The following is a 25,844-nucleotide window of genomic DNA, read 5'->3' on the forward strand; positions in this document are numbered from 1 at the left end:
TATACTGTACGATGCTTTATTTCTGATTTGAAATATTCCACTTTTCAGGTTTAGTATTTAATAATAAGGCTTTGTGAAACATTTCTTTTTAAACGTGAGGCAAGTTTTTGTTTTCCTCATGGAAGTGGAATTTTGTATGTAGGAGACATTTAATAAATACTGTAACAATTAAGATAGTTTTAGAAACACCGTCAAGCTGTGCACAAAAATCGCTTGACGGCTAGATTCATTACGATGCTTAGGATTTGCTCATTCTTGGGAGAAGTACAATGTCTTCTACCCAAGTTCTTTTTTTCAGAGTAAGAGCTGGGTCTCTCAGAATAACACAGGATAGAGTGGCCTTATCCTAGTTGGTTTTGACCCATGTTCTTCCTCCAAATTGGAGTGGTCCTCTTTGAGTAAGGCTTGAACAGTGAAGACTCAGAGCTGGCCTTCCTATTTAGTTGCTGCCTCTGTTCTGACTCAAAGCTTACATTACTCCCAGAATTTCCACTGTGACACTAAAGACAGACTTATTTTATTATTTCCCTACTCATTGATAAGGACAGTTATTTGTCTATTTGGCTTTCAAATCAGAACAGCCAAATAAAACAAAATGACCTTTTTCTGTGACAATGGGTGAAATCTCGAGGCGCACAAAAGGGCACTATTTACAGCTGCCCTTGAAATTCATTCTCTCTCTTTTTAGCTCTCATGTAAGGTTGCAAATCAGGCGAATATGCAAAATCCGGTCCTAGTGTTCTTGGCTTGCAAAGCTGTACTAAGAATGTAAGAGAGTGCTGATTGCAGTGGGATAATGTATTCATCTTTCCAATGTACAGTATAAGTTGTCATGTTATTTATAATTTTCAATGTAATGAAAATGATTATTAAAACTACAACAAATCAGGGAACATTTGATTAAAAAAATCCTAAACAGATCACATGGGCAAAATCCCTTTTCTCTTTTATTAGATGAACCATTTTTTCCCAAAATGCTGATTAACAGCAGCTGTTCTTCAATTTCATTTCAAAACAGTATCTTCAATATTCCCTCAGTATCACTGCGGTCACTATCATTCTTATTCCTTGCCAGACAACATAATCCAAACCATCAAATTTTTGTTTTGGCCTGTTTTAAGAATCATTGAACCTAGAATGGGTGGCCCTTGGTACTGCTGCCTCATAGCTCCAGGATCCTGGGTTCAGTTCCAGACTGTGCTGCCCCCTGTGTGGGCAGCACAGTCTGTAATCGAAGCTCAACATTCAGATGGACAATCAGAAGCTGCAGCACCATCCTACTACAAAACACCTTGGAATGACCCTAGAAAGGATGCTAACCTGGGAGACAACAGCAGCCAAGGTCAAATCAGGGAACAGTCTGATCTCCAAACTTGCTGTTACAACACTACCACCCCTGGACCTCAGCCCATCTTTCTCAGCAGTGTAATACTGTGTCCCCCTTCCGGTCAAGATCACCAGACACTCACAGAGTAGACACCCAGCTGGATGTCACCTTGCACATCATCACTGGAACCCTTCACTTAACCTCACTCCCCTGGCTCCCAGTCCTAGCAAACACACATCCGACGACTCGCAATCGCCCACAAAATGCTCAAAATATCCAAAAGGCCGTTCATCTGCCACTGCATCAGGGCATATTTAATCTAACAAAGCCTCTGCCATCAAGAAAGTCAGTCTGGAAAAACCCTCCTCAGTAAGACTTCAATGCAGACTCCACCTGAGCTCAAGAATGGGAATCACTGGACATAACAATCAAGCACTTAATCGCCTGCCCAACCCCACAACCTCCTGGCTTTCACCTTCTATGGAAAGAGTGGTCCAATTAGAACTGCTTTGTGACTGGCCATGGCTCATACTTTGCCAAGCTCTATAGATGGGGCATCAGGGTAAACCTTCTTTGCTCCTGTGAAATGGAGCAAACTACACACCACACCCTAGAGGACTGCCCAACCCCCAGACTCAGAGGAGGACTACACACCCTGAACACAGCCCAACCAGAAGCTATAGGCTTAGGAACTTGTATTTGCTAAATAAATATGAGGACTAGGTGGACATTTTTGTTTGGATACTGTTGTTTCCTTTCACAGTCCAACAATGTGATGCCTAGGTTACCTGAAAACCTCTAAATTATCCTCCCCTTATGTGTGTGCCCTGCCTGACTGGTGTTCTGTCCAGTGTGTATGCTGCCTTGTGCCCATTGTGTGCTGGGTTAGCTTCTGGCTCACCGCCGACCTGTTTTGGACTAAGTAGCTTGATGGATGATCCTAGATTAGACAGGTTAGTTTTGCCTCACAGCTCAAAGGTTCTGGTATCAGTTCTGGACTGGGGTTCATCCTGTCGGGAGTTTGCATATTCACCTTGTAATTTCCTTGTGGGGACATGCTGTCCAACCTTTAATCTAATATTAGTCTCTAGAAGACTATCTGTTTGCAAGTGAGTGAATGCTTGTATGTGTGCCTGGCATTGGTTTGGTGTCCTGTCATGAGTATAGTCATGATTAGTGGCTGCAAAGGAACAAGTAATAAGTTTATTCCATGGTGAAAAGAGAAGAAAGGAAACACAACGTTTTGGCTGTGGAGCCTTCTTCGGGTGTAAGCACTGGTTTAGTAAGAGAAGGGGGCAAGTGGCCCAGGGAGGAGGAGGAGGAATGATGAAGAGATCTAGATAAAAGGGTAAATGATTTTCGAATCATTCCTCTCCGCCTAGTCGAAAAATAGGGTTGGAAATTCAAAGACAACGGTGAGAGAGTGGCCTTGGTTTCATGAAAACATAATCATAACATTTTGATTAAAATTCATCGTATTACTAGCATTGTGATTGTTTTATTGTGATGGATTCTGTTGGATCATCACCATATTAAGCAACAGAATAGCAATGTTTTGGATATTTGGTAAGATCACGTGCACCTACCAACCTGGATGGGTGCTCTCTGAAGGTCCTCCAAGATTTGCAGTGCGAAAGATATCAGTTGACTCTAGCAAGTTCACAATTCGGAGGTGAAGCATTGGATTTTATCTTTTATATTTAACATGGTTATTACCATAGCATTGCTAAAGGCCTCTATCCTCTGTGCAACCTAACTGTTTACTAGAAGCATTGATGACCTTATAGAAGTGCTTTCACTTAAACTTCTTTGTTTGTACTACTGTTAATAAAAGACATGTCTTTGTGCTTTTGATATAAATATTATATAGTTCAAGTAGGTGGCTATGTCAGCATGTGTAGGCTGCAAAGGAACAAGTAAAGGTTGATTCTATGCTGAAAAGAAGAAAATAAACATAATGTTTCAGCTGTGGAGCCTTCTTCACAACCGAAGAAACGTTCTTCTCTTTTCAGCATGGAATAAACCTTTACTTGTTCCTAAATAATACATAGACTGCTGACGGTTACAAATGATGAGTGTCTGATAGTGGGAGAAGGGGGGGACAGCAAGCCCTCCAACGTGTTTTCAATCAGAGGATGAGAATGTGCAATAAAATTAGGAAGTCACCATTGCATTGCAGTTTTGCTAGACTTATACCTTGTACCTTGCTATAAAGGTAACCTAGCTAGCGGGAGAAGGTCAGAGAAAAACGTTTTCTCTCTTGCTGCTGTTCTGTGCCTGAGCTTCACCTCTGTAGCCTGGTCTCCAACCCCTTGTCCCACCGTCCTGAAGAGGGTTAACCTCACCCGTCTGTCTTTAGAGGTAAGTGGCCCTTAAATTACCCAAACAGGAACAGGGCTCCGAGCAGGACAGTTGAATTAATCGACAGAAGAGTGATTTTAAATTTGGAAGGAGGTGGGCATATTAAAAAAGCATTATTATCAGATAAAAACATTAGTACCTCCACTCCGACTCGGTACGATTTCCATGTAATTAAATGCAGTTGAACACTGATAACTAAAGCCACCCCAGGACTTTGTACCAGTTAATTCTAACGTCTGTATTTTATTGATCAGTTAGTCTTTTAGATAATAAAAAGTCCAGTCCTTGAGGGCTGATGGGTTTCTAGCTTTTGGTCTCCAGTGATCTCCAAATAATTTAAATTAGCATATAATTGCTTAATCAGGCACAATTGTTCCATATCTTTAGAAATTGATGATTTAGTGGTCACCTGTATATCCTGTTGTACAGGGAGGGTCTCCCCGGGACCAGGGTCATACACAGATTTAAACTGAAACATTTATTATATGTTACTGTTATTGCAAAAATATGAAATACGCTTAAAAAAATTACATTTCTAGAAACACGACACAGGGAATTCCACAAATAATGAATGCAATAATGAGCTCATGTTGCAATTGGAAGGGGAGATGGGCCTCGAGTTGTCTATTGCCACCTTGTCTTCTTGCATGACAGTGTACTTGCAGTATTGTCAGTAAGAGCTGAACCGCTCCTCCAGCTGATGCTATCTCTACCTGTAGGAGCTGTGGGACTCACAGCAGGAAAATAGACAGCTCTGGCTTTTTAACAAGAAGCATGTACAAATTAAGGGTAGCTAAAAAGAAAAAAAAATCGGTGATACCAAATCTAAAATGAAGATGACAATAAGAAAGAAAGTCAATGTTAACAATACTTCTTTAAAAGCATCTTTCTTTTTGCTGAACCTCCTTGTCTAGTTATTCTTCAGCAGGCAAAGAAAGCCCCCCCCCCCATCATTTCAGTTTAAGAAGAGAGGATAATGTTTATACCTGAGTGATGCCCTGCATTACCATTCTGAAAAGTGCTTTCCTGTGCCAGATTTCGGGAAAAGCTTTCTTTTAAATACCGACCTCCTTTTCTTCGAAGCCTGCTGCATTTCTAGAGCATTCAAATTACTTCTGATAATTCTCAGATGTGGCTACAGCTCCACTCTGCTGCCCACCACATAGATTGCCTAACAGAGGTGTACAACCATTTTGTCAAGTAAATTCTTTGCTTCTTCTTAAAAATAAATCCTGAAAAAAGAGAGCTGAGCCAGTAATCTTCCACAACTTCAAAACTGAATTGTATCAAATGAGCAGCAGGGTTGTTGGGTAGAGGGCATTTATTGTGGTATGAACAGAATGTATTTCTCACTTCCTCACTGCTGACACAGTCATGGTGTGTTTTAATCATTAATTTCAGCCCAGAGTATGCCTTTCAAAATATCCTTCTACTTCACAAATGCCTTAAAATGTCAAAAGTACAGTATCTCTAGCAGATATTTCCCCCCAAAATCTGCCCCCAAGACATATCACTGGGTGGTCTGTAATTGCATTTATATGAACCAGAAGTGTACAGTCACCTTCACTAGTACAGTTTAGTTTAATTTCTCATTGGAATTCACTACAGCATTTGCTGTATTGAAACTTTGAAGGAGTTCGTAATATTATGGTCGCATGTGCCCCTCTCTGTCAGTGATACTTCTTAAACCTGGGATAAGTGACTGGAAACCTGCATATGTAGCACCAATCCAAAAACGAGGAGCACACCACCCTAATTACAGAACGATGAGCCTTACTTCCATTAGATGTAAGACAATAATTAGAATTATATTGAAAAGTCATCTGTATGATGAAATGATTTTAGTAGGAGGGCCAACGTGGATTTAGAAACCTAACCAAAACTGGTTTTGTGAGCAAGTAATTGACATAAACAAAGCTTACGGAATAGAATATTTAAAATTTTTAAAAGGATTTTGATAAAATTCCACAGAAAAAAGTTTATTCAAATTGAATAACACCCAATAATAAAACATATTGAAAAATGGCTGCGTATTTAGTCACAGGAAATTTGGCTTATCCCTCTTGACTCAGGACCAACCTAAAGTCTGTAGGATGAGGAGGCTGGGACCCTCATTCTGAGCGAAGGATGCAATAGACAGATGTAAAGGAGAAAAGGTTTACTGACAGTATTTATAGTTTTAAACTGAGGAAATTACATCAGGAAAGATTACAACTGAGGACACCATAGGCAGATCCAATTTGACTGCTGTCATACAGGCCTGGGTTTAAAAGATGTCTTAGTTTAAAACTGCCAGAAAAATCATCTTCTTGAACACAAAAAGGCTATTAAGAAACCTAATTTACAGGAACGTCTTCCAGTTCCTCAAAGGTATTGACAAAATCATCCCAACTGACTTTTTTTAGGGTTAACAATGAAACAAATGGGAGAACACAAATGGAAACTAAGGGAAAGATCATTTAAAACTGAGAATATTATTTTACACAAAGGGTTGTGGGAGTATAGGACAATAGGTAAATACATATTCCTGATACTCTGCCATCTTTCCAGAAATGTCTGGAAAAAGCCACATATTAGAGACCAGATGAGCTAGAGGGGTTGAATGGTATTCACTTGTTAGAATTTTCTTTCTTTTGCTTCTTCCCTATTCTTCATTAAGCTTTCAATCAAAGTGAATCCTCAATCGCTGTGAAATAATCTGTGCAGACTGAGCAGACAATCTTCATATTCAGTGCCTGGCATATAGTATTATTTGATGAGTCCTTATAAATGTTGCTGTACTTGCACTTTTATCTCTGTATAAAACTGCAGTGTTACTCTTTCCAGCAAGTTAGGATGGATAACAAGCTATACAAAGGATAAGGTTTTGCACAGGTTGTTAGATGTTGCCTTTTACACAGTTTAGAAAGGTAATTTATTCCCAAAATAAGTTTGCAATGTAAAGTTACCTCAGGTTTGGTGCTTCTAAGCAAACAACCTCATTATCAGAAGAGCGTTACTGAACGTTCACAGAGAGGTAAAGGTTGAGCAAGAGCACAAATGTCACTGTCTTTCTTTAATGTAACGTTCTGTCATTACAACAGTAAATGGCACTAGATCCAGAAATGTTTATGTCTCAAACACTTCCCATAAGAAAAAAAAAATAGTGTTGGGTTCTGTGTAGTCCAGCATCAGATAAAGATAGTACTCACTTCACAGTCATTGGAAACAAATGACATAAAAAATCAGAACAAGACAATCATTTTTTTTCTTTCATTTTTAATTGAAACATTTCCTCAAGCACCTTTGGCTTCAATTTATTTGTACATGACATCATTCTTTTTAAAAAATATGGCTTATTGGTTAGTAACCAGAGGAGTGTGGTTATGCAGTTTGATGAGAACAGCAGGTCTGATGCGGCTGTGTTTGAGAAGGAAGATTTTGTAGTACAACTGAGCATGCAGTACAACAGCCAGGGTCCAGAAGGTTTAAGGAATGGCGGGCTTGTACATTTTCAGGATGTGGCGCTTGACGTTACCCTGTAAATAATGGCAACTGAGACAAATACCAATGGCCTACGGGACTTTCAAACGATACGGTCCTTTCTTAGCTACAACATACTGTTAGTTTCTCAATAAAGGAAATCATTTTTCTTGGTGACAGCCTCATGAAGATAAAAAAAACATTAAATTGGCTAATACATTGCTAATACATTGGCAATTTTCTAAGTTTCTGCACAAAACTCAGCTCTCAAATGTTGGATTGCCTTTATTGTTTATCCAGTTAATGAAAACGGTCACACTTCCCAGCCCTTCATTGTCTGGCTGACAACAATTGAACAAAAGATAAATATATAGCACTGCCATGCCCCTCTTTCGTCATCAAATGGATTTAGAAGGAAAAGATGGCTAGTTTAAATCTCCACTGAGTACCTTTTGTCAAGTCCCCAGCTGGATTTCATTTCAATTCCTTCCTCCAGACCACCTGGTTCAGTCTCAAACTGACACGATTGGAACCCAGCCCAATGTCAATCTGAATCATAATCTATTGCAGATCTGTCAGTCTCCAGTCTAAGGCTGCTTAAAGTTAGTGAAGAGTAGTAAATCCATAAATACATACTGGACCATAAACCCGCAGTCGAGATTCAATTCCTAATATTGCCAAGTGTCTTTTACCACTTCATACCAACAGTGTTTTAAGCTGTCTTGTACACTCATTGCTCATTTTTGTTTTTAACCATTCCATCATAACCTTTCCTCTGACATATCTCAAGCAGTTTAAATCTCCTTTCGAAATTATGGTTAACAGTCAGAATATTTAACAAGACCTAAAGGTTAAACCCCATTTTCCCAGGGTTAGTTCTTTATGATTTATTTCACACACTTAATCATGAAGGTAATTATTCAAGATATCCTCATGCTTGCTTGCCATTTACAAGATGGCATTTCAGTAGGCTAAGACAGAATCCCACTCCTGATTGAAAGCAGTCTTTTCTCCTCATGCATCACATTTTCTTCACCCCAGTGTCTCATTTGTTTAATTCCATCCTTGAAATGGCTCATACTGAAGTCACATTTCACTGCAAACAGTTATCAATGAGCTATTGAAAAGCATTCAAGGCATATATATCTAATACAAGTCTATTTCAGGACCTCTTGGCAAAGGAGGTGGACGTATTATTCATCAGAGTTTTTGAAACTGTTTGACACGGATGTCTCCTTTTCTTCATAAAGTACATCTCACTTGGAAGACTTAGAGTTGCCAGGAGCCCTTTAGTTAAATGGTTCCGGAAAAATCACTTTTCATTTGAAATTTCCAAGCATGCTGCCTTTACTTCATCCATTCAGCTCTTGTTCCTTAGCAGCCCTGCCTGTTTTGCGTTCTTTCATTGGCTTAATCCATTTGCTTTTCAAAAAATCAGGTAAAAAAAAAACACATTGCATGCACGCTTCATTCAGACAACATGGAACATCCTTCTGCACTCTTCAGAGAAGCAACAGGAGTTGGACTCCAGCCTCATTGCACAGTTGCAGCTGTAGCCAGTGAAGATATAAAAAGAGCTAAAGACAAGGATATTGCTGAGGCACCACCACAGTCTTCGGCATTTTCCTGCCATAAAAGAAAAAAAGCAGTTTAAGATCAGCAGGCAAACACTTGGCAGCAGTCTGGAGCAGTGGGTAGACTTCTGGACTCTAGGTTGTAAATTTACAGTACATCCTTGGTAAGACACTGCTGTTATACCTTTAAATTATAAAAAATTGTATCATTTAAATTAAATTATATTAGTAAAATAGCTGCGAATGTAGGTTTCGATGGATAAAAGCTTAAGTTAATAAGGACCTGCTTTATGGCATTTCATTAATAACCCAGTTATTCAACAACACAGAAGACTTATTTAGTATATCTGGTGGTTATTCGTAATTAGTGTATTCAGCAACAGTTAAAATGATTACTTATTCAATGCTGCTCTTTACGGACAAAAAAATGAATAACTGAATGTTAGATATTTCTTATTTTTGCATCTGTTAAAAACTTCTCACAACAAGGACAATCACATGAAATGACAAGGTTATGCTAACAAACTTTGAGATAGCACACAATAAATCATTTTTATGTACTCTCATTTGTAACTGTTCTTATGTTCTCAGGAGGCTCAATTACTATAGTGTAGAAAGAATGTTTTGTTTCTGATTGGAATCCTTCGTGATTCTGTGTGCTGCCAACATGCAAGTCGAGGGAGTCTTACCTCTGGGTGGAAAGCGTGACAGGAATCTGGACGTCTCCGGATCTTCTGTGAGCGCATCCTGTCACACTTGACCGAGGCGTTATGTGCTCTTGGATTAAGGTACAAAACAGTGGCCTCACATTGGCACCCACAGACACCCCCCTGCTACCTTTATCAAGAAAGCTCTCCATTAGCCTGAGCATATGAAGGGAGCTTAGCATATTTTTGACAAATTCATCTTATGTTCATTTTCAGACTTATAGCAAATACCCCTGACTGCCACTAGGCTAATAACAGCAGCCTGTTGTCTGCCAAACTTATGTGGATGATTGAGAGATATGTGCGTGTGAGGAATGTCACAGTCTCACTGTCAGTACCAAACCTTTCAAGAAATGAACTGCTTTGTGTTTTAGATTTAAGGACACAGGGTATTTAGATGTTGGATTTAATATGGATTTTGTATCTGGGCCATCTTGAAGAAATGCATTTTGTTCAATTTTGTTGAAGAAAATACCCTTTAATATATAACACATCTGCAAGATCTTCGTAAATTGTTGAGCCACATGTACTTGGTAGACATGTTGTAGCAAAAAATAAACATATGAAGATAGCACAGACGGCTTAGTGGAGTTCAGGTGATAGTCCATCCATCCATTTTCTAACTGCTTTATCCACTTTAGTTTGTGTAGGGTTTTGTGGTTGTGCCTAAGTCTATCAAGCAATGTGTGCAAGGTGGAGTATACCCTGGACAGGATGCTTATCCATCACAGGACACACAAACACAGACATGCACACACATACATTGCACATTACATCACATACAAATGAAGAGACACATCTGCTGAGACACTGTGGGAATCAGTGCAATTGTATTCTTACATTTTCAAGATTTTCAGTAGAACATAATTTTAAGTGGACAGCATTACAATGTAATCTGCAGAGGGAAGTGGATTAAAGCAATTTGTTTCTTTATGTGATTTAACCATTGTTTAAATGAGCAGTGTGTGCTCTGTAAGTTGCTTTTGCTGCAAGTGTGAAAGGATATATTTAACTTCCTTTGGCTCCAGAGTCAGAGGAGGATAGTTGCTGCAGTCACAGTCTGCTTGCGAGATCAACATCAGCAAGTTGCTGTTGGAAATCTCTTGCACCACAAACATCCTGCAAGCAAAGAGAGGTCATTCATTAACTGAGAAGCACACAGAAAATACACTGGACAAGGAAGAGGATCAGGAGAGATCTTCAGGTAGTCCTGCAGGAATGGTGTGTGTATATCCTGTGTGCTGGTTTAAAATGGATTAGCAGGTGTGTTCTGTTTTCTAAAGAAGAAGAAGAAGTTACAGATTGCATCCCAAGGAGGACTGTCTTGAGGTTTGTCTCATTCTTTTCCTCACTTAAAGACAACTGGGAGGGGACTGGTTTTATATGAAGAAAGTTGTAGAGAGATAAAACCAGACTCCTTGTAATGAGTGTTCAAAGATCTGTCACCTGGCGAGTGACGGTAAGAGAGTGAAAATCAATAATAATCTTTAAACTTAGGTAAAGACGAGTAACCAAAGCCTTTGGAGTGCTATAAAATCAACACACTCCAAATAATACTGGAACTAGAATTAGCAGCCATTTTGCTGGAGATTGTTAAGTTAACAAGAGCATCACCATCCACTCCATCTGCCACGCCAACACATTACACATGGAGGGGTATTGATTTTCCAGTTAGGCCACATGGGATGTAAGCAGAGATAGTTCCTTTTCCAGCTCTCTGATACTGTCCTGGTTCTGGCACTGTGCCACCTGCGGGATGTCCACCCACTTCTTTTCTTTGTCGGCATCTGCAGTCTTTTACAAAAACAGCTGAAGCTGAGCGTCGCCAGGGAGGTGCAGGCAGCTTCAGCACTAGCGAAGAGAGAAAGGATTTCATAGACCCTCAATAAAATCTCCAGCTGGATCTGTGCATCAGAAAGACAGTGTCTGCAATTGTGTCTCATGAGGTATGAACCCTTTTTTTCCTTGGATTTCAGATGAGGAGGCGGCCCAGCTTCATCGCTGACCAGTGACTTCAGCAATGAGATGTTCCTGTGAAAACTGAAAATTCAAGTTTAATATTTAAAGAAATGGGAGATAATGAGACAGCCTCCATCTTGGTAGGGAGCCACAGCAGGTACAGGGCCAAACGTGTTGGGGTGTGATCATAACAGGGAGGCAGTAACTAGAAGAAAGCAAGAGTGTTATTCCATAAGTAACCAGACCGGGATGTCAGTGTTTTAAAAAAGGTACAAACACAAAATATGAACTTGTTAAGTTTCACAAACCATGAAAACCATGAAAAATCTCAAAATAACTAAACTTGTCATCTTTAAGCAAACTGTTTAATTTAGCCATTCTGTTGTCTCAGTCCAAAGCGAGTATTGCAAAGAAGAACAACAGTTTCAATAGAAGCTGTGATTCCAACAGTTAATCCTCAGTCATCAAGTCTCTACATTTTCAGTGCTTTTTATATGTATTTCTGTGTTTCAGCAGAAAACCCTGACCTTAAAAATATATTTTCAATAATAATTGTCTAAGACAAGAACATACTATTCAAAAAGTGGCGTAATAGGGAAACGTGGCAGTCTGGAAGGATCTGTTTATTCAATCTCTCATGTATTTGTTTTATAGTCAAGCTAAAGTGTTTAATCTTGTAAGTTCAAAGTGCTGCCTTATAGAAATAGCATCTTTTAGTGGATCTGGAAGAGGAGTATTTCACAAAAGATTTTCATGCAGTAAATTTTTCAGTAGTTACTTTAAAACCACACCTAAGACGGAAAGGATAAAATGAAATACATTTCACCTCTTAAATCCCCACAATATTTTAATAACTCCTACTCTACAGGTGCCTTGTGCTTTTTTCTTCTCTGCCTTCTTAAGAACAGGTATGTTCATCTAGTGCTGCGAGGGCAGATGCGTGTGTATGTCTGATTGTGTGTGCCTATACAAATTTGTACTTTTTAATCAGTGATTATGGTACTGGTTTTAGTTCATAATAATAATAATAATATAAAAGTGTAGCCTTGATTGATCTAAAATGTCTAAAGTCTTTGTGCTTTGTTCTTGTGAGTGAAGGGTCAGCAATCTATCCATTCTGGCTTTCCTTGCCCCTGATCTAAGAATAGGAAAGTTCCAGCAGAAGAAGGGAATGTCATTGGGCTTTCCCAAAACTAGAAACTGGAGGTATGGAGGCCCTGTGATGTGTTGCCAAAGTAAACCTGACTCTTCTCTGTCTATTAAATATACAACTGCTCTGTCCCTGACTGATCTCAGTCCCACCAGCATACCCCTCCCTTGCTTGAACAGGCAAACGAATACTATTTTCCAGAGAAATAATGGCAGTATTAAGAAAGAACAAGATGTACTTATACGTTTATCCTGAGTGAACAGATAACACGCAAGCTAGGTGAGCATCCCTTGGTATTATCCCAATTTTATCTTTACCAAATATCTCCTAAATTCACCCTTGTCAATTCACCAAGATAAGGAGTAACAAGAAAACATCAATTGACTGTTCAAATACCCCTGATTAACAGGATAGGTGCTCACTCTTTCATCTGTATTGAAGATGAATCCTGTCTTCCAAGATTTAGCACACAGCAGGCATAGTAATTTATTACATGGAGATATGTCACTGTGGATCCATCAGTGAGCTTCTCACCCTATTTCACTCTGCCTGGAATACCTAAAAGTAAATAGGCCTTTTTGTGTGTGTTATTATTCTGTATATTTGCAAAGAAGAGATCTTGATGATCTTAAAGACACCATCATACCTTCCAGGTGTGCACTGATTCTACACCACCACCTGAAGCACGATTCCCCTAATCCAGCAAGTTTACTACCCTGAAGACTGGTTTTATCACAACTCACAAACTCAGCAAACCTAGGACTGGCTTATACTGGATAGTGAGGCCTCTGTGGAGAATATAGTTACTAAGTGTTGCATCTGGATCGGTAGGATGTTCTCATGTTCTGGATTAGGAATTCCACAATTTTCAAATTGTCCAGTGAAGTGGAAGAGGACACTGTGATGAATTATGAAGTTAGGAGACACTTTCTTTGGAATAATAAATTAAAGTAAGATTCCATGATATCATGTTTAGAAAACATAAGCTTTGTGTCCTGGTGAAATTCCAGTTCATACTTGTATAGCCATCTCTATCTAAATCTCCACTTGCAATTTATATAATATTTTTTTTTACACTGGAACATTTGAACTAGGTAAACTTTACTATTTAAATAAGCAGGTTGGAAGCCTCTTTTCTACCAAGTTGCAGTCCTCAAAAAGAACCTCCTGCCTATGAAACATCTACAATGAGAAACAATTTCTACATTGAGGAGATAACTCCCAGACTGAAAATGAGACAATTAAGGCTTTGAGTATTGTGCTTAGATATGCAGGAGAAGGAGGAATATCCTTCTGAGGTAAAGTCTTGTTTGTCCTGGCTGAGAGAAGGTAATGGTCTGAGATCAGGCAGTAGCAGGTCCCTTAATCTTTTTTTTTCATTTTGTTGTTGTTCAGCATATTTCAAAGCATGGGCATTCCAGCTACGGCATTTTTTAGGACAACTGTGAATCAATTAAATGAGGGACAGATAAGGAGATTATGAGTAGATAGCCTGTTCATGCTTGGATCCTGGCTGCCATCAGCTGAATGTCTGCGTTTTGACACAGATGTGCTCAACAGTGTTGACTCTTCTTTATTGTTTACAGATACCGCCTGGCTTTAGGTGAGTCACACATCTACAAGCACACACAGGGTAAAATATGAATTGCTTGAGATTTCTTAAAGCCTTCATAGCACAAACCTCTTAAACTGGGAGCTCTGGGGAGTTTGTATGATAAACAACCACATTTTTTTAACATACTGGAGTTAATTAAAGGTCATTGTACTTAAAGAAACAGTACAAAGTTAAGTATAGGAAGGAAAAGTAATCTGTTGTTAATCTCAAAATGCCAAGTGCCTACATTATAAACTGGAGTTCCTTAATGACATCTCAGATTTGTTTCAAAATGTGTGCATCTTCATAACACACAGTTCATTATAAGACTTGTCTATGTTAGGTTTTTCTAAACTAATATGAGAAACCAGAAGGGCTTTGCAGCATTTCAGAAAGCAACCACACACACTGCACTTATTATTTTCGATAATATGTCTATGCACTGAAAATGTATGTTTTTCTGCTCTGTGCCCTGTGGCTCTGGGCCCCATCTGTGAATGTATCCCTTTGCCGACAGGAGCCAGCTGCCTGTGTGGGAGACGAAAATCTGTTGGCGAAGGTACTATGCATGGAAAATACTGACAGGTCTTCCTAGAGTCCTTGATTTATCACAAATTTACAGCACACACTGTGTACCAGATACTAGCTCTCAAATAAACATTTCTATCTATGCTTCTACAATAGCTGATACAGGAGAAGATATGCAGCCAAGGTAAATGACTGCTGCACAACCTACGCTTGCGTCAAAGAATAACAGAGGTACATCACATATTGATGAAGGGAGAATGCATGTCTATCCCTTGTTCATGTGCAATTGAGTCAGACAGCAACACACATTTAAAGAGGCTGCAGTTCCTTACCTATTCATCCAATTTCCTAATTAACAGAAATTTGCAAGGAGGTCTAATTCTAATGTTGCACTTCCACTTCCCTACATATAAATACTCCCTTGCTGCTTCTTTTCTAGTTCCCCTCCCCTCCAGCTCAACTTCACTCTTGCAGCTCCCTCCCTGGTTCATTCCTAATAAATCAGAGGGGCTGTGACAGCACTGATCCTCGGCCTTCCTCGTGATTGGAATTTTACCATACCTCTGAAGAACTTTATTTTTAACATGACTGGGTTTTGCAAACTGGCATCCCATCCAGGGTGTATCTTGCTTTGTGCCCATTGCTTTCTGGGATAGGTTTTGGCTCCCCCATGCCCATGTATTGGATAAAGAGGTTAGCTCCTATATGTATGCCCATTCTTTTCAGATTCCCTGCTCATTGGAGATTTTTGCTAAAAGTATTTTTAGTGCTGTCAGTTTACTTCCTTATGTATACAGCTAATGGTCAAGAGGTCTGTAGAACCTGAGGTCCTTTTTTTTCTGGTAAAATGGTTAAATCTAAAAGTAGTCTTTATGGGACAACAAGCCTCCTAACACAACAGGAATGAACTGAGAAGTATGGTAGGAGCTACTTCTGCAGGAGAGTAGCTTGTCAACAATAAAACTTTTTTTTTTACCTTTTATCTTTACCCTTTATTGAGTAGTTCAAACCGTAGTTGTGCTTTGCTTTCCTAAGCAAAATCTGACCTCTAGTGACAGTGCATACAGTACAGTACAATTATAGCACTTCTTGCTGCTCTCCCAGGATATATTGGCAATGTATGATTATCTTGATCTAATTTATACTTATTATATTTTGTTATACTGTATATTTTTTAACAATGGTCAACTGTTCACACTGTGAACTGTGAAAACGTATTATTATTCATCATAACTATTTATGAGTCTTTATAAGGTGAGTGTCTGTGTAGGAAACAAAATAGTCAATTTTCTCTTTAACATGACTCGAGTTTATCTTAGAAGGATGGAGTTGGCTTCATTTTGAAGGCTCTTTGCAATCTGTTGTATTTTCTGCACCTTCCATTCAGAACAAACCAGAAAAAAAACAGCAGTCCCTTAAGTCTGAAAGTGAGAAAAGCTGGCAAAAAATTGTTTTATCAATGCACTTCGGAGTATTTTGTAATGCTAATTTACACCCTCTCCCCATTTCATAAGTAGGTCCTGGTTTAAGAAGCAAAATCAGCAGTATGTAAATCAAGGCAATCCACTTGACAATTTTATTTGGAGTTTACTTACTGCCAGCTTTTACCTTAGACCCTTGGAAGAACATTTAAATGAGTCCCTCAGAGAGCTCTTGGAACTGACTTCTTAATACAGCTGACAGAAAGAAGACTTGGAATCTGTTAATTGTTAGGTACTGTTGAAAACAGTTGTTACCCCTCAGCTTTATGCTCCCTGCTTGGTATTTATCTGTTTGTAGGGTCATGCTCGTTTGTTCTTTGGTTTATAGTGAGTCAATGATATTAGATGCATTTGCTGGCCAAATGCTATTGTATCATGGTAGACACATGAGCGACTCATGGTTGTCATGTGAGATAAGCACAGTACAAGTCATTTTGAATCAGTAAATGGCACTACAGCAATTGCAATCACCTGCTGAAATCTTACGCTTCAATGAGATGCTAAACAGTGCCCTCCAGATTTATTCATGCTATTGATGAAATAGAAAAAAAACAGCATATAGCAGAACGATTTACAGATAGGATAATGTGTCCCACTGAGAATATTAATTTTGTGTGGAGTTAAGTGTTTCTGTGTCGATTTGTATTAATGCTTGGATCCTTGCCACAGTGGAATGTCCATTTTTGGCCAAGCTCCAGTTTCTTGGCTGACTGCTCATAACTGCCACTATCTTAACAAGGGCTTCAGGACGCACAGATGCAAGACAACCCCTAAACATAATAGACTCCCTGCCATGTATCACAGTAGGCATAATATTTTCTTAACATGAGCTTCACCTTTTATATGCACAACATAAAGCTGATGAACACGGTCATCTCTGACACTCTCTGTCAAGAAGATTCCACTTTGGTTCATTTGGATTTTACAACATTGTGACCAGATTCACTTGCATCCTCTTCCTGACATGGTGGAGTCTTGAATGTCTTAATAATAAACACTACAGTACAAGGTAGGTAGGTCCCTTTTCTGGCCATAAAGGCCCATGGGAAATGAGGGGCAAGGGCCACCATTTTACTTGACCATCCAACACTGGAGGTGGAGGTGATGTGGTCAGCATCACACTCCGGCTGGCCTATTACCCCTGGAAGGATTAACCCCCAGTACTCAAAGCAGGCTGAGTGGACCCAGGAGCAATCTGGAAAGAATTAGAGCAAGCTACATTGCTTGCCCCTACCTGGGATTGAGCCCAGGACCTTCCGGTCAGGAGCTACCACAGCTCCGCGGTAAAAGGCGGAAGATTCTTTTTATAGCCATCCCCCAACCTTTGGAGGTCAATAACCATTTGCCTGAAGTTCATATCATATCCCACGGCTGGCAGAGGAATCTACTCTGTTGGGCCCCTGAGCAAGGCCCTTAACCCCAGTCGCTCCAGGGTCACCGTATAAATGGCTGACCCTGCGCTCTGACCCCAAGCTTCCCTCCCTGTCTGTGTCTGTGTATATGGCCAATAAAGTGATCTTATCTTGTGAGAAACGTATTATGCCTGCTGTCTGTAGGGAGTTATAGTCTGTAAATAATACACTATTTAAAGCCCAATATCGAGATATTACACCTGGTTTGATAATTCTGTACTTGCACATCCCTAGAATTACCATATAACATTTTATTTTTTAACATTACTGGTGACAGAAATTTTACTGATGACTTTTGTAATTTTGGCATGTGAGCTATAAATATACTTTCTTATTTTATTCTGTCAGGTGACAAAAACACATCTTTATGTGTGGTGTTTTAATTAACAATGCATTACAGACACCATACGTAACTGTAAATGGGGAGTACAGAATACTACAAGCCAAATACTAGTTATCAGAGAATAAACAGAAATAAAAGGATCTATTAAACTTGCTATAGGCTAGTGTATAAAAATACAGCCTGTATTAAAAAAAATCTACAGTATTGAGTATTTGGCTGCTGTTCCACCCCAGAAAGAGAAAATATATTGTTGTCTATAGATGCTTGCCGATAAGCTCTGGCTCCCTGGGACTCTAGACTGTTTAAATGTTTTTTCTGTTTTACTCAATTGCACGTGAATAAGGGCTATACATTCTCCTTTTCTTCAATATGTGATACATATTCACTCTGACTTCATGATTCTGTGATGCAAGCGTGTATTGTGCAGCACTCACTTAGCTAGGCTGCATATGCTCTCCTGTATCATACACACATCAACTAACCGTTTCATCCAATTCAGGGTCGCAGGGTTAGCTAGAGCATATCTCAGCAAGCAATGAGTCACAAGCCATAATACACCCTGCATGGGACACCAGTCCATTGAATGGCACACACAAACACACACATACTCACACCAGGTATGTTTACCCAGAAGCCAATAAAATGACCAGAATGTCTTTGGATGATGGGAGGAAACTTTAGCACCTTAGTGCCTGGAGACAACCCACATGAACACAGGGAGAACATACAAACTCCAGCAGATAGCACCCCACACATGCAGATAGCACCCCAAATCCAGAACTAAACTCTAGTTCTGCAAGGCAGTAATACCAGGCTAGCGTTACACCTCCTTAAGAAACATTACCAATTAAATCATACTCTTACTGTGGTCTGTTTTTTAGCCTCACAGGTCTCTAAAGGAGGAAGAGGCTGGTCCCTAATCCGAAAAAAAGATACACTGAGGGTAGTTTATCTAGACAACACACCACCATACATCATCAAGTCTCAAAAATAAGAAGCCTGCTGCAGTGGTGTCCTGGGACTGTGTGCTTTGCTGGGATGTGCCTTTGTCTTTTTTTATTAATTGGAGATTTGCATATGATTCCTTCTGTAAAATGATGACAGTGTGATACTTTACTGCCAGTCTCATGGAAAGTGATTATCGTTGTTTAAAAGTGCCAAAAAATAATTTTATCAAGTAATGAGATCGTGTTTTTCTGTATGCTGGTTCACAGCAAGACCAGAGCCCTTTAAGATACTTTATGTTTCAAGCCACAAATGAATTCTTTTGGAAAGAAAAGAAAATTGTTCTGGAAAAGGATGAGTCACGATCACATTGTTATCCATGTGCGAAATGAACCTATGGACTCTGGCCTATTTTTTCTTACTTCTTTGCAGTAACAATCGACTACCAGAAGATGGTAACAGAGCTATGGTATTCATATCTGCTACAGAGCAATTAACTGAACATCATCCATAACTTTTTTGAGGTATTTTTAAAATCTCTGAGAATCTAACATGAAGATCTACAATTTTAGAGAAGCATTTTATTAAGGACCGAGGCAAATGTAAAATCTAGGACTGGATACATATGGAATCAGAAGAGGAATGAAGTAGAGAAAGGTGCTGTAGATTAGTCGATTAATCCCAAAGAGATATTAGATAGACTTCTAGATAGACTTAATAGTCCATATTTAAACATTCTCAAATTGCTAAAAAGATCAATGCAGGAAAGTTTCAGAAAATGAAACCACTTTATATTGAGTAAGTACACTGAGATGCGAACACTAAAGGGACATTCATCTGATAGCACAACGTTTTTAAAGAAATTTTGTGCTTCTGAGCTAATATAGATTTTCCATCGCAAACAGGGTCAGTGCACACAACATATTTTAGTATGTGATTTTTCTTGCAGTTTTTGCTGACATTTAATTTCTTTCACCCTCTAAAATTATCATTTCATCAAGGCGGTCATTTTAATTAAAAAGAAAAGTTTAAAAATGTGTGTACATGATTTGTAATGCAAGAAAACATAACACCATTGAAAGGGTGGAAACAATTTTGAAGGAACTGTTTTGTGAAAAAATGCTGAATTCAGATCAAGGGAAGTTATGTTAATATGCATTACACCAAAGAGTATTGTGCACAGTTTTGGTTAGTACATCACATAAATATACTTTGGAAAAAGAAATTGCTGAAAGGTAACCAAATACGCTACTTCAGGACAAACTGTGAAACAAAAATCCAATGACAGATGTGGAAAGGTTCTTGGTTAGAATAGTTGGTTAGAATAGAACAGCTAGAATAAAAAGATTATTGGGATAGAAGTGGAAAGACTGAAACCAAGAAATGGGCAAGTTGGGTTGACTATCCTACTTATTTCTGTGTCTTAATTTCTTATTTAAAATGAAAGACATGAAAAATAATGCAATACTGTATGTCTTCAAAAGTGCTAACTAACCAAGGGAGTTTAAACTGACGCATGTTAAGTAACTACAACGCTTTCCTTTCTTACTTTATCCTAACAAGAATCTATTTACTTTGAACGGATACTAGAAGATCAATAATTACTCAGAAGTAAGGGCAGCATAGTGAAACAGTGGTTAGCATTGCCGCCTCGCATGGCTGGGATCTTGAATTCAATTCCGGAGCTGGGGTGCTATTTGTGTGGAGTTTGTATGTTCTCTCTGTATTTGTATGGGTTTCCTCTGGGTGCTGTGGTTTTCTCCCACAGTTCCAAGACATACTGATAGGTTAAATGGCTTCTGGGAAAACTGATCCAGGTAACCTTGGTGTGAGTATACTGTATGTGTCTGTGTGTGCCCTGTGATGAGTAGTGTCCCACCAAGAGTGTATCCTGCCTTTAGCCTGTTGATTGCCAAGTTAGGCTCCAGTTCCTCCTGTGAGCCTGAGTTGGATGAGGAGGTTAGCAAATGGATGGATGGAATAATTACTTAGAAATATTATCTGGTAGACATGAAGCAGAGATCAATATTAATTTAGCTTGTATTTGTGACATTTTAGTCATGGTTCCAGCCACGGTCGTTTAACATGCTGTGCGTTTTCGACTTTTATGACTGGATTGAACAAAACAGCCCTCATAAGTGCAGTCAACATAATGGTAGGGAGTCCCAGGATGCAGTGATTCACTGTCTTAGCTTAGAAAACTAAAAGTGTTATAAGACTTATTTGACAGTTACACTCCTGTCTCGTTTTAGTGCCATTATTGACTTGGTAGTATATTGCCATTAGAATTTTTTAAATCAATAGTACAAAAAGCCTGAGGCACTCTTTTCAATTTGTCCTTGATTATGACTAAACCGAAAAAAAATGAAAACTAAATTAAAAGTGGCAAAGATAAAAAGACTTTACCCAGATTCTCCAGACTACAAATAAGCAAAGTCCACAGTTAATGAAAAAATCTCAAAATCTGCCAGTAGCAAATGATACATTCAGCATTTCAAGGTGAATTTACAGACATTCTGATTGTGGTATCCTGGGCTCAAATCAATGAGGTCCCATACGAACTGAGCTTTCTAGTTTTAACTTCAACTTGAGTGGACATCACTCAATGCAATCCTTGAAGAAACTAAAATTTACAGAACTACCCACAGCTGTCAGCTGGGTCACATTGATTGAGATGAAAACAATAATAGAGAGATCAAATATCAGGTCAGTAACTGAGAGAAGGGGCCCTATGTAACAGGGTTCATATCGTGAGCTAGTTACAGAAGTGATGTAACCCCACTCTGAATGTTAGTGTGATTAACACTATGATAATTTTTTGGCATCGCAGAATTGTCCACTGTCTAGGCAGAAGCACTGTGCATGTTCAGAGCCCTCTACCGACAGGGTTTGAATTCTTGTAGGGGCAGGGAGAGCTGCATTCAACACACATCCAACGCAACCCATGTCTACCCTGTGCAGTCTTCGCTGTGAATGGGTATTGGTATTACAGATAGTAAGAACTGCCATCTTACACACTGAAAAGCTAACACATAGTATCTGTTTATGAGGTCGACTCATTAAGAGCTGGCACCTGATGATTGAAAACCCCTATGCTTAGTTGAATTAGTGAAGCAGGCTGAACTGTCTGAATTGAATCACTTTTTTCTAACTGGTTGTCTTTTAATTGTAATTGCAACATATCTACCCGTCTGTAGGCAAAGAGAAAATATGAACCCCTCTGAAAAGCTGGTAAATCATCCAAGAGATTGATGCAAAGAAAACCTTTTGGACACTCTTGGTAGATGAAGGATATATCACATTGAAGATGATGACAGGGCCGATCGCTTGTTGCTATGTGACGACTGGTAAGCAGAGTTTAGAGAAGGACTGTACAAGATCATAGAGAAAAAGGATACAAAAGGGGTAAGTAACTATATACTGTAAGCTTCTTTGTCCCACAGGCCACCATGATGACATCTAAGCATCATTTGGAAACAGAACTTGGTGTTCCAGGCAAGAAAACATTTCCAGTTAATCGATACCAAGCAAAATAGTCAGGAACAGTTTGTGTATAAAAATATTGTGAGGTGCTACATATTAATTTCACTTTATAATATATAGAAAGACAAGAATCCAAGTTAGAAAGAGATTTCATGTTGGGAATTATCAGCTGAAAACAAGACAGAGGAAAATCAAGAACAGCTTGCAAATATAATATCATTGGCAATGCCAATATCTGTAGCCTCCAGAACAGCTGAAGAAAGAAACAGCAGGCTACGCATCATCCACTGGCAAACCAACGAAAAGGCAGTTGATGATGATCATGATACTGCAGAACTGTGATGTTGTAAAGAAGGTTTTATAGACAAAATTCATTTTGTTAAGTGCAAATATTGGTGCCTTAAGGGGCTCATATCCACCTATCATCGAACCATCCACTTTCTAACCACTGCTTCCAGTTCAGCTTGACCTGGCAATGGGACTCTTTTTTCCAGTGTGGTTTTGGACTGTGGGAGGGAACTGGAGCACCCAAAGGACATACAGTACAAACTCAATGCAGATTATGCCCCGAGTTCAGAATTGAACCCAGCACCCCAGCACTGTAAGACAGCAATGCTAACCACTGAGTCACTGCACTGCCCATCAACCTATCAACATAATATTAAATACAGTACCTTTCAGTGAATAACATTCATTATATAATATTAAATACTGCAAGTAGGTAGCTGTGTCAGCATGTGTAGGCTGTAAAGGAACAAGGTAAAGGTTTATCCCATGCTGAAAAGAGAAGAAAGGAAACAATGTTTCAGATGTGGAGCCTCCTTCTTCGGGTGAATATTAAATCTTGGGGTTTAATATTAAATACTTGACAGGATCACCAAATGATGTAATATAATTTGCTCATTTTCCAAATAGTTGCATTCTGGAGGGAAACTGCAAATGATTTAGAATTTGACATATATGCCAATTATTGACTAACTCGCTTGCTCTCTCTGAATGGATCCCATGCATAATAGTTAAGCCCGACCTTCTTTTCTGTTCAAGTAAACCTTAAATAAAAAAGTGAAAAAAAACCCTCCTTATCACAGTTTATCTATTTATGCTGTTGACGTGCGAAGATCAACTGTTAGAGAGGTTGCATCTGTGATTCATTTGGTTCTAGATACTGAAGCAACTGATACATTTGTACTGCACTGTACTTCTAGGACAGATCTGATACTTCAGCTTCTGTTGCTCCTCTCACAAAGTACATTTGATGACATTAGGGCTTTGCCAGCCACCACAGGTTGAAAAGACAAACTCCCCGAGAGATTCCTGGTCACCAATTATGTATTCGTCATCTGGCATGTTGGGGCCCCTACTGCGATATAGACGGGTGATCAGCACAGCTACCACCAAACACGTTGAACTACAGACTTCAGAACTTTCAATCAATGCCGTGCTCTTAGAGCAATGGTTTCAGATCTCTTTTATACACTTGCGGCAGCTGCAGTCTATTAGTTGGTTAATTTTGCTAACGAGAGTTCAAGTGCCTGTCACGCTCACTGTAGCTGTGTTTAGTTTGGGGCTGCAGAAACCCTGACATCCGGCACAGTTTTTGTCCATGCTCATGTTATCTATTACCTTTCCAATGTTTGTTTTAATGTTTTGCAACTTCTATTACGGTACTTGTAGGGTAGACTGTGGCAGAAATACAGTAGGATTGACTGTAATGGCTGGTGTTACCTCTTGAGTTGTACGCAAGAAAAAAATGGGACAAGATTGCTTTATGCCTGTGGATAAAAAGAGCTGGTATTAGAATGGGTTTGGTTGTCCATTTCCAAATGGACCAAGTCATCCTCTACTCTTCTCTTACGCCTTTTAATATTTATATATCATTTATAGGTTTCATATTTTAGGAGCACCACGTGTTACAACCAATGTCCTGTGGTGTCAGTCGGCCTGGTGGTTGCACTGGGAAATTCGCACAAGGGCTCATGGCTTTCCAGAGTCTTACTGGTTTGACTGGATCTCCTTTTAACCTTCCATCTTTATTACTAATCAGGACTCCAATTATTCACTCTGCCCCTTCTCAATATAATGCCACAGCACCTCTGTTGAGGTGCGTCGTCATTTTTGTTCCTGCACTACTCATCCCCTGGATGGCAGTACTGCCATCGCTCACTCCAATTTTCATCGGTTTTATGGGCTGAATCTTTAACGGATAAAGTATGTGCAGTTTATCCTCTCCAGAATGCTGGACCCCTCTCGGCAGGTTCCTGTAGTTGTTGTTTTCCTGATCTCATTCCAGGGAAGCCTCCGTAGTCCGGAACCCTCAGGACTCTTTGCTGACTCCCATCATTTCAGGCCACTGAAGCAGCCTGTATGATCCATCCAGCCTGCGCCCTGCACAACGGCTCCGGGTTTTGCCCTTATCCTTGCTGTGTTCCCAATTCCCATTTGGGGCAGCCTCTATTGCCCAACACCCCCTTAATCTTCCCTCTCACTTTGTCTCTTTCTTTTTCGGGCCACCTTCCTGGGTCCCAGTGGAGCTAGCTTTTCCTTATTCGGGGATTCTGTTCCCTGGAAGCTGGGAGCTCTGACCGGGACTATATTGTGTGGGGGCTTCTGGGAGTAGAAGAGAGGACCAGGGGACGGGTTAAGGTCAAGACCCTTCTTCAGGAGATGTCTCTGTTGGCCTTGTCCGGCAGGCACCAGGAAATCCCGTTCCATCCGCTCCTGGGCCTTTCCTTGGAGGACTGAAGCTGGGCCGCTTAAGGCTGACGTTGTTCTATGCCAGACTTTCTTTGCCTGAGGTGCAACAAGACTGCCTTCTTCTGGACTGCTGTGCCTTTATTTTCTTTTTTTGCCTTGCTGTTTTATTTGCTGTGTCACGGTTTACTATTCTTTTGGTTAGTTCACTTACTGTTAGGTCACTAGCATTCCATAAGCCATTTGATTAACTTGGTATACAAACTAATAAGCACCAGCCTACCAACTTGATTCTCAGGCTCAGTATTACAAAATCATAACCACTTCTATGACTTAAAATACAATTTGTAGTTGAAAGGACCTGGGTTTTTTGGAGGGGATTATTAAGGACAATGTCCACAGGGCTCCTCCTTCTCTGTATTAACTGGGGCTGATGCAGGAGACTATTCATAATAGAATACATAAAAATAAAAAATACCAAACACTGGGTGGCATTCACCTTGTGCCCAAGGACACCATTTTCAGGGACACAGCAGTGTCATTTCACCTGCCTACTGCAAAATTCCCAAAAATAAAATTCTGTTATGCAGATTACAGAATTTTGATCTGGTCCGCGTGCTTCCAAACCTGTGATTCATAAGATCATAAGATTCATAGGTATTCAAAGATCGAACATTTCTTCAAGACACAGAGCTGCATAGCCCCTATAGGTGGCAATATTGCCCCATCTGCACAACTGCAGTGAAGGGATTGTCCACACAGTTGGAGTCATTTAACAGAGATTGATTTCTCTTCCTTTTCAACACCAGACGAAGAAACATCAAAGC

At 39.6% G+C, this 25,844-nt stretch overlaps 1 protein-coding gene across 1 annotated transcript in view; it reads right to left on the reverse strand.

Annotated features, from left to right (window-relative positions):
• Window positions 1-6,929: 6,929 nt before the first annotated feature.
• LOC148829168 (voltage-dependent calcium channel subunit alpha-2/delta-4-like) overlaps window positions 6,930-25,844 on the reverse strand; it is a 205,026-nt gene continuing 186,111 nt past the window's right edge. The window contains exons 39-41 of the mRNA XM_088923114.1: window positions 10,438-10,550; window positions 9,414-9,496; window positions 6,930-8,776 (exon numbers count right to left, since the gene is read on the reverse strand). Of these exons, the coding sequence (XP_088779240.1) occupies window positions 8,684-8,776; window positions 9,414-9,496; window positions 10,438-10,550 (289 nt within the window). The 3' untranslated portion in view covers window positions 6,930-8,683. The remainder of the gene's footprint in view (window positions 8,777-9,413; window positions 9,497-10,437; window positions 10,551-25,844) is intronic.

Source organism: Atractosteus spatula, chromosome 8 (genome assembly GCF_055471065.1).
Source record: "Atractosteus spatula isolate fAtrSpa1 chromosome 8, fAtrSpa1.hap1, whole genome shotgun sequence".
Lineage (NCBI taxonomy): Eukaryota > Metazoa > Chordata > Actinopteri > Semionotiformes > Lepisosteidae > Atractosteus > Atractosteus spatula.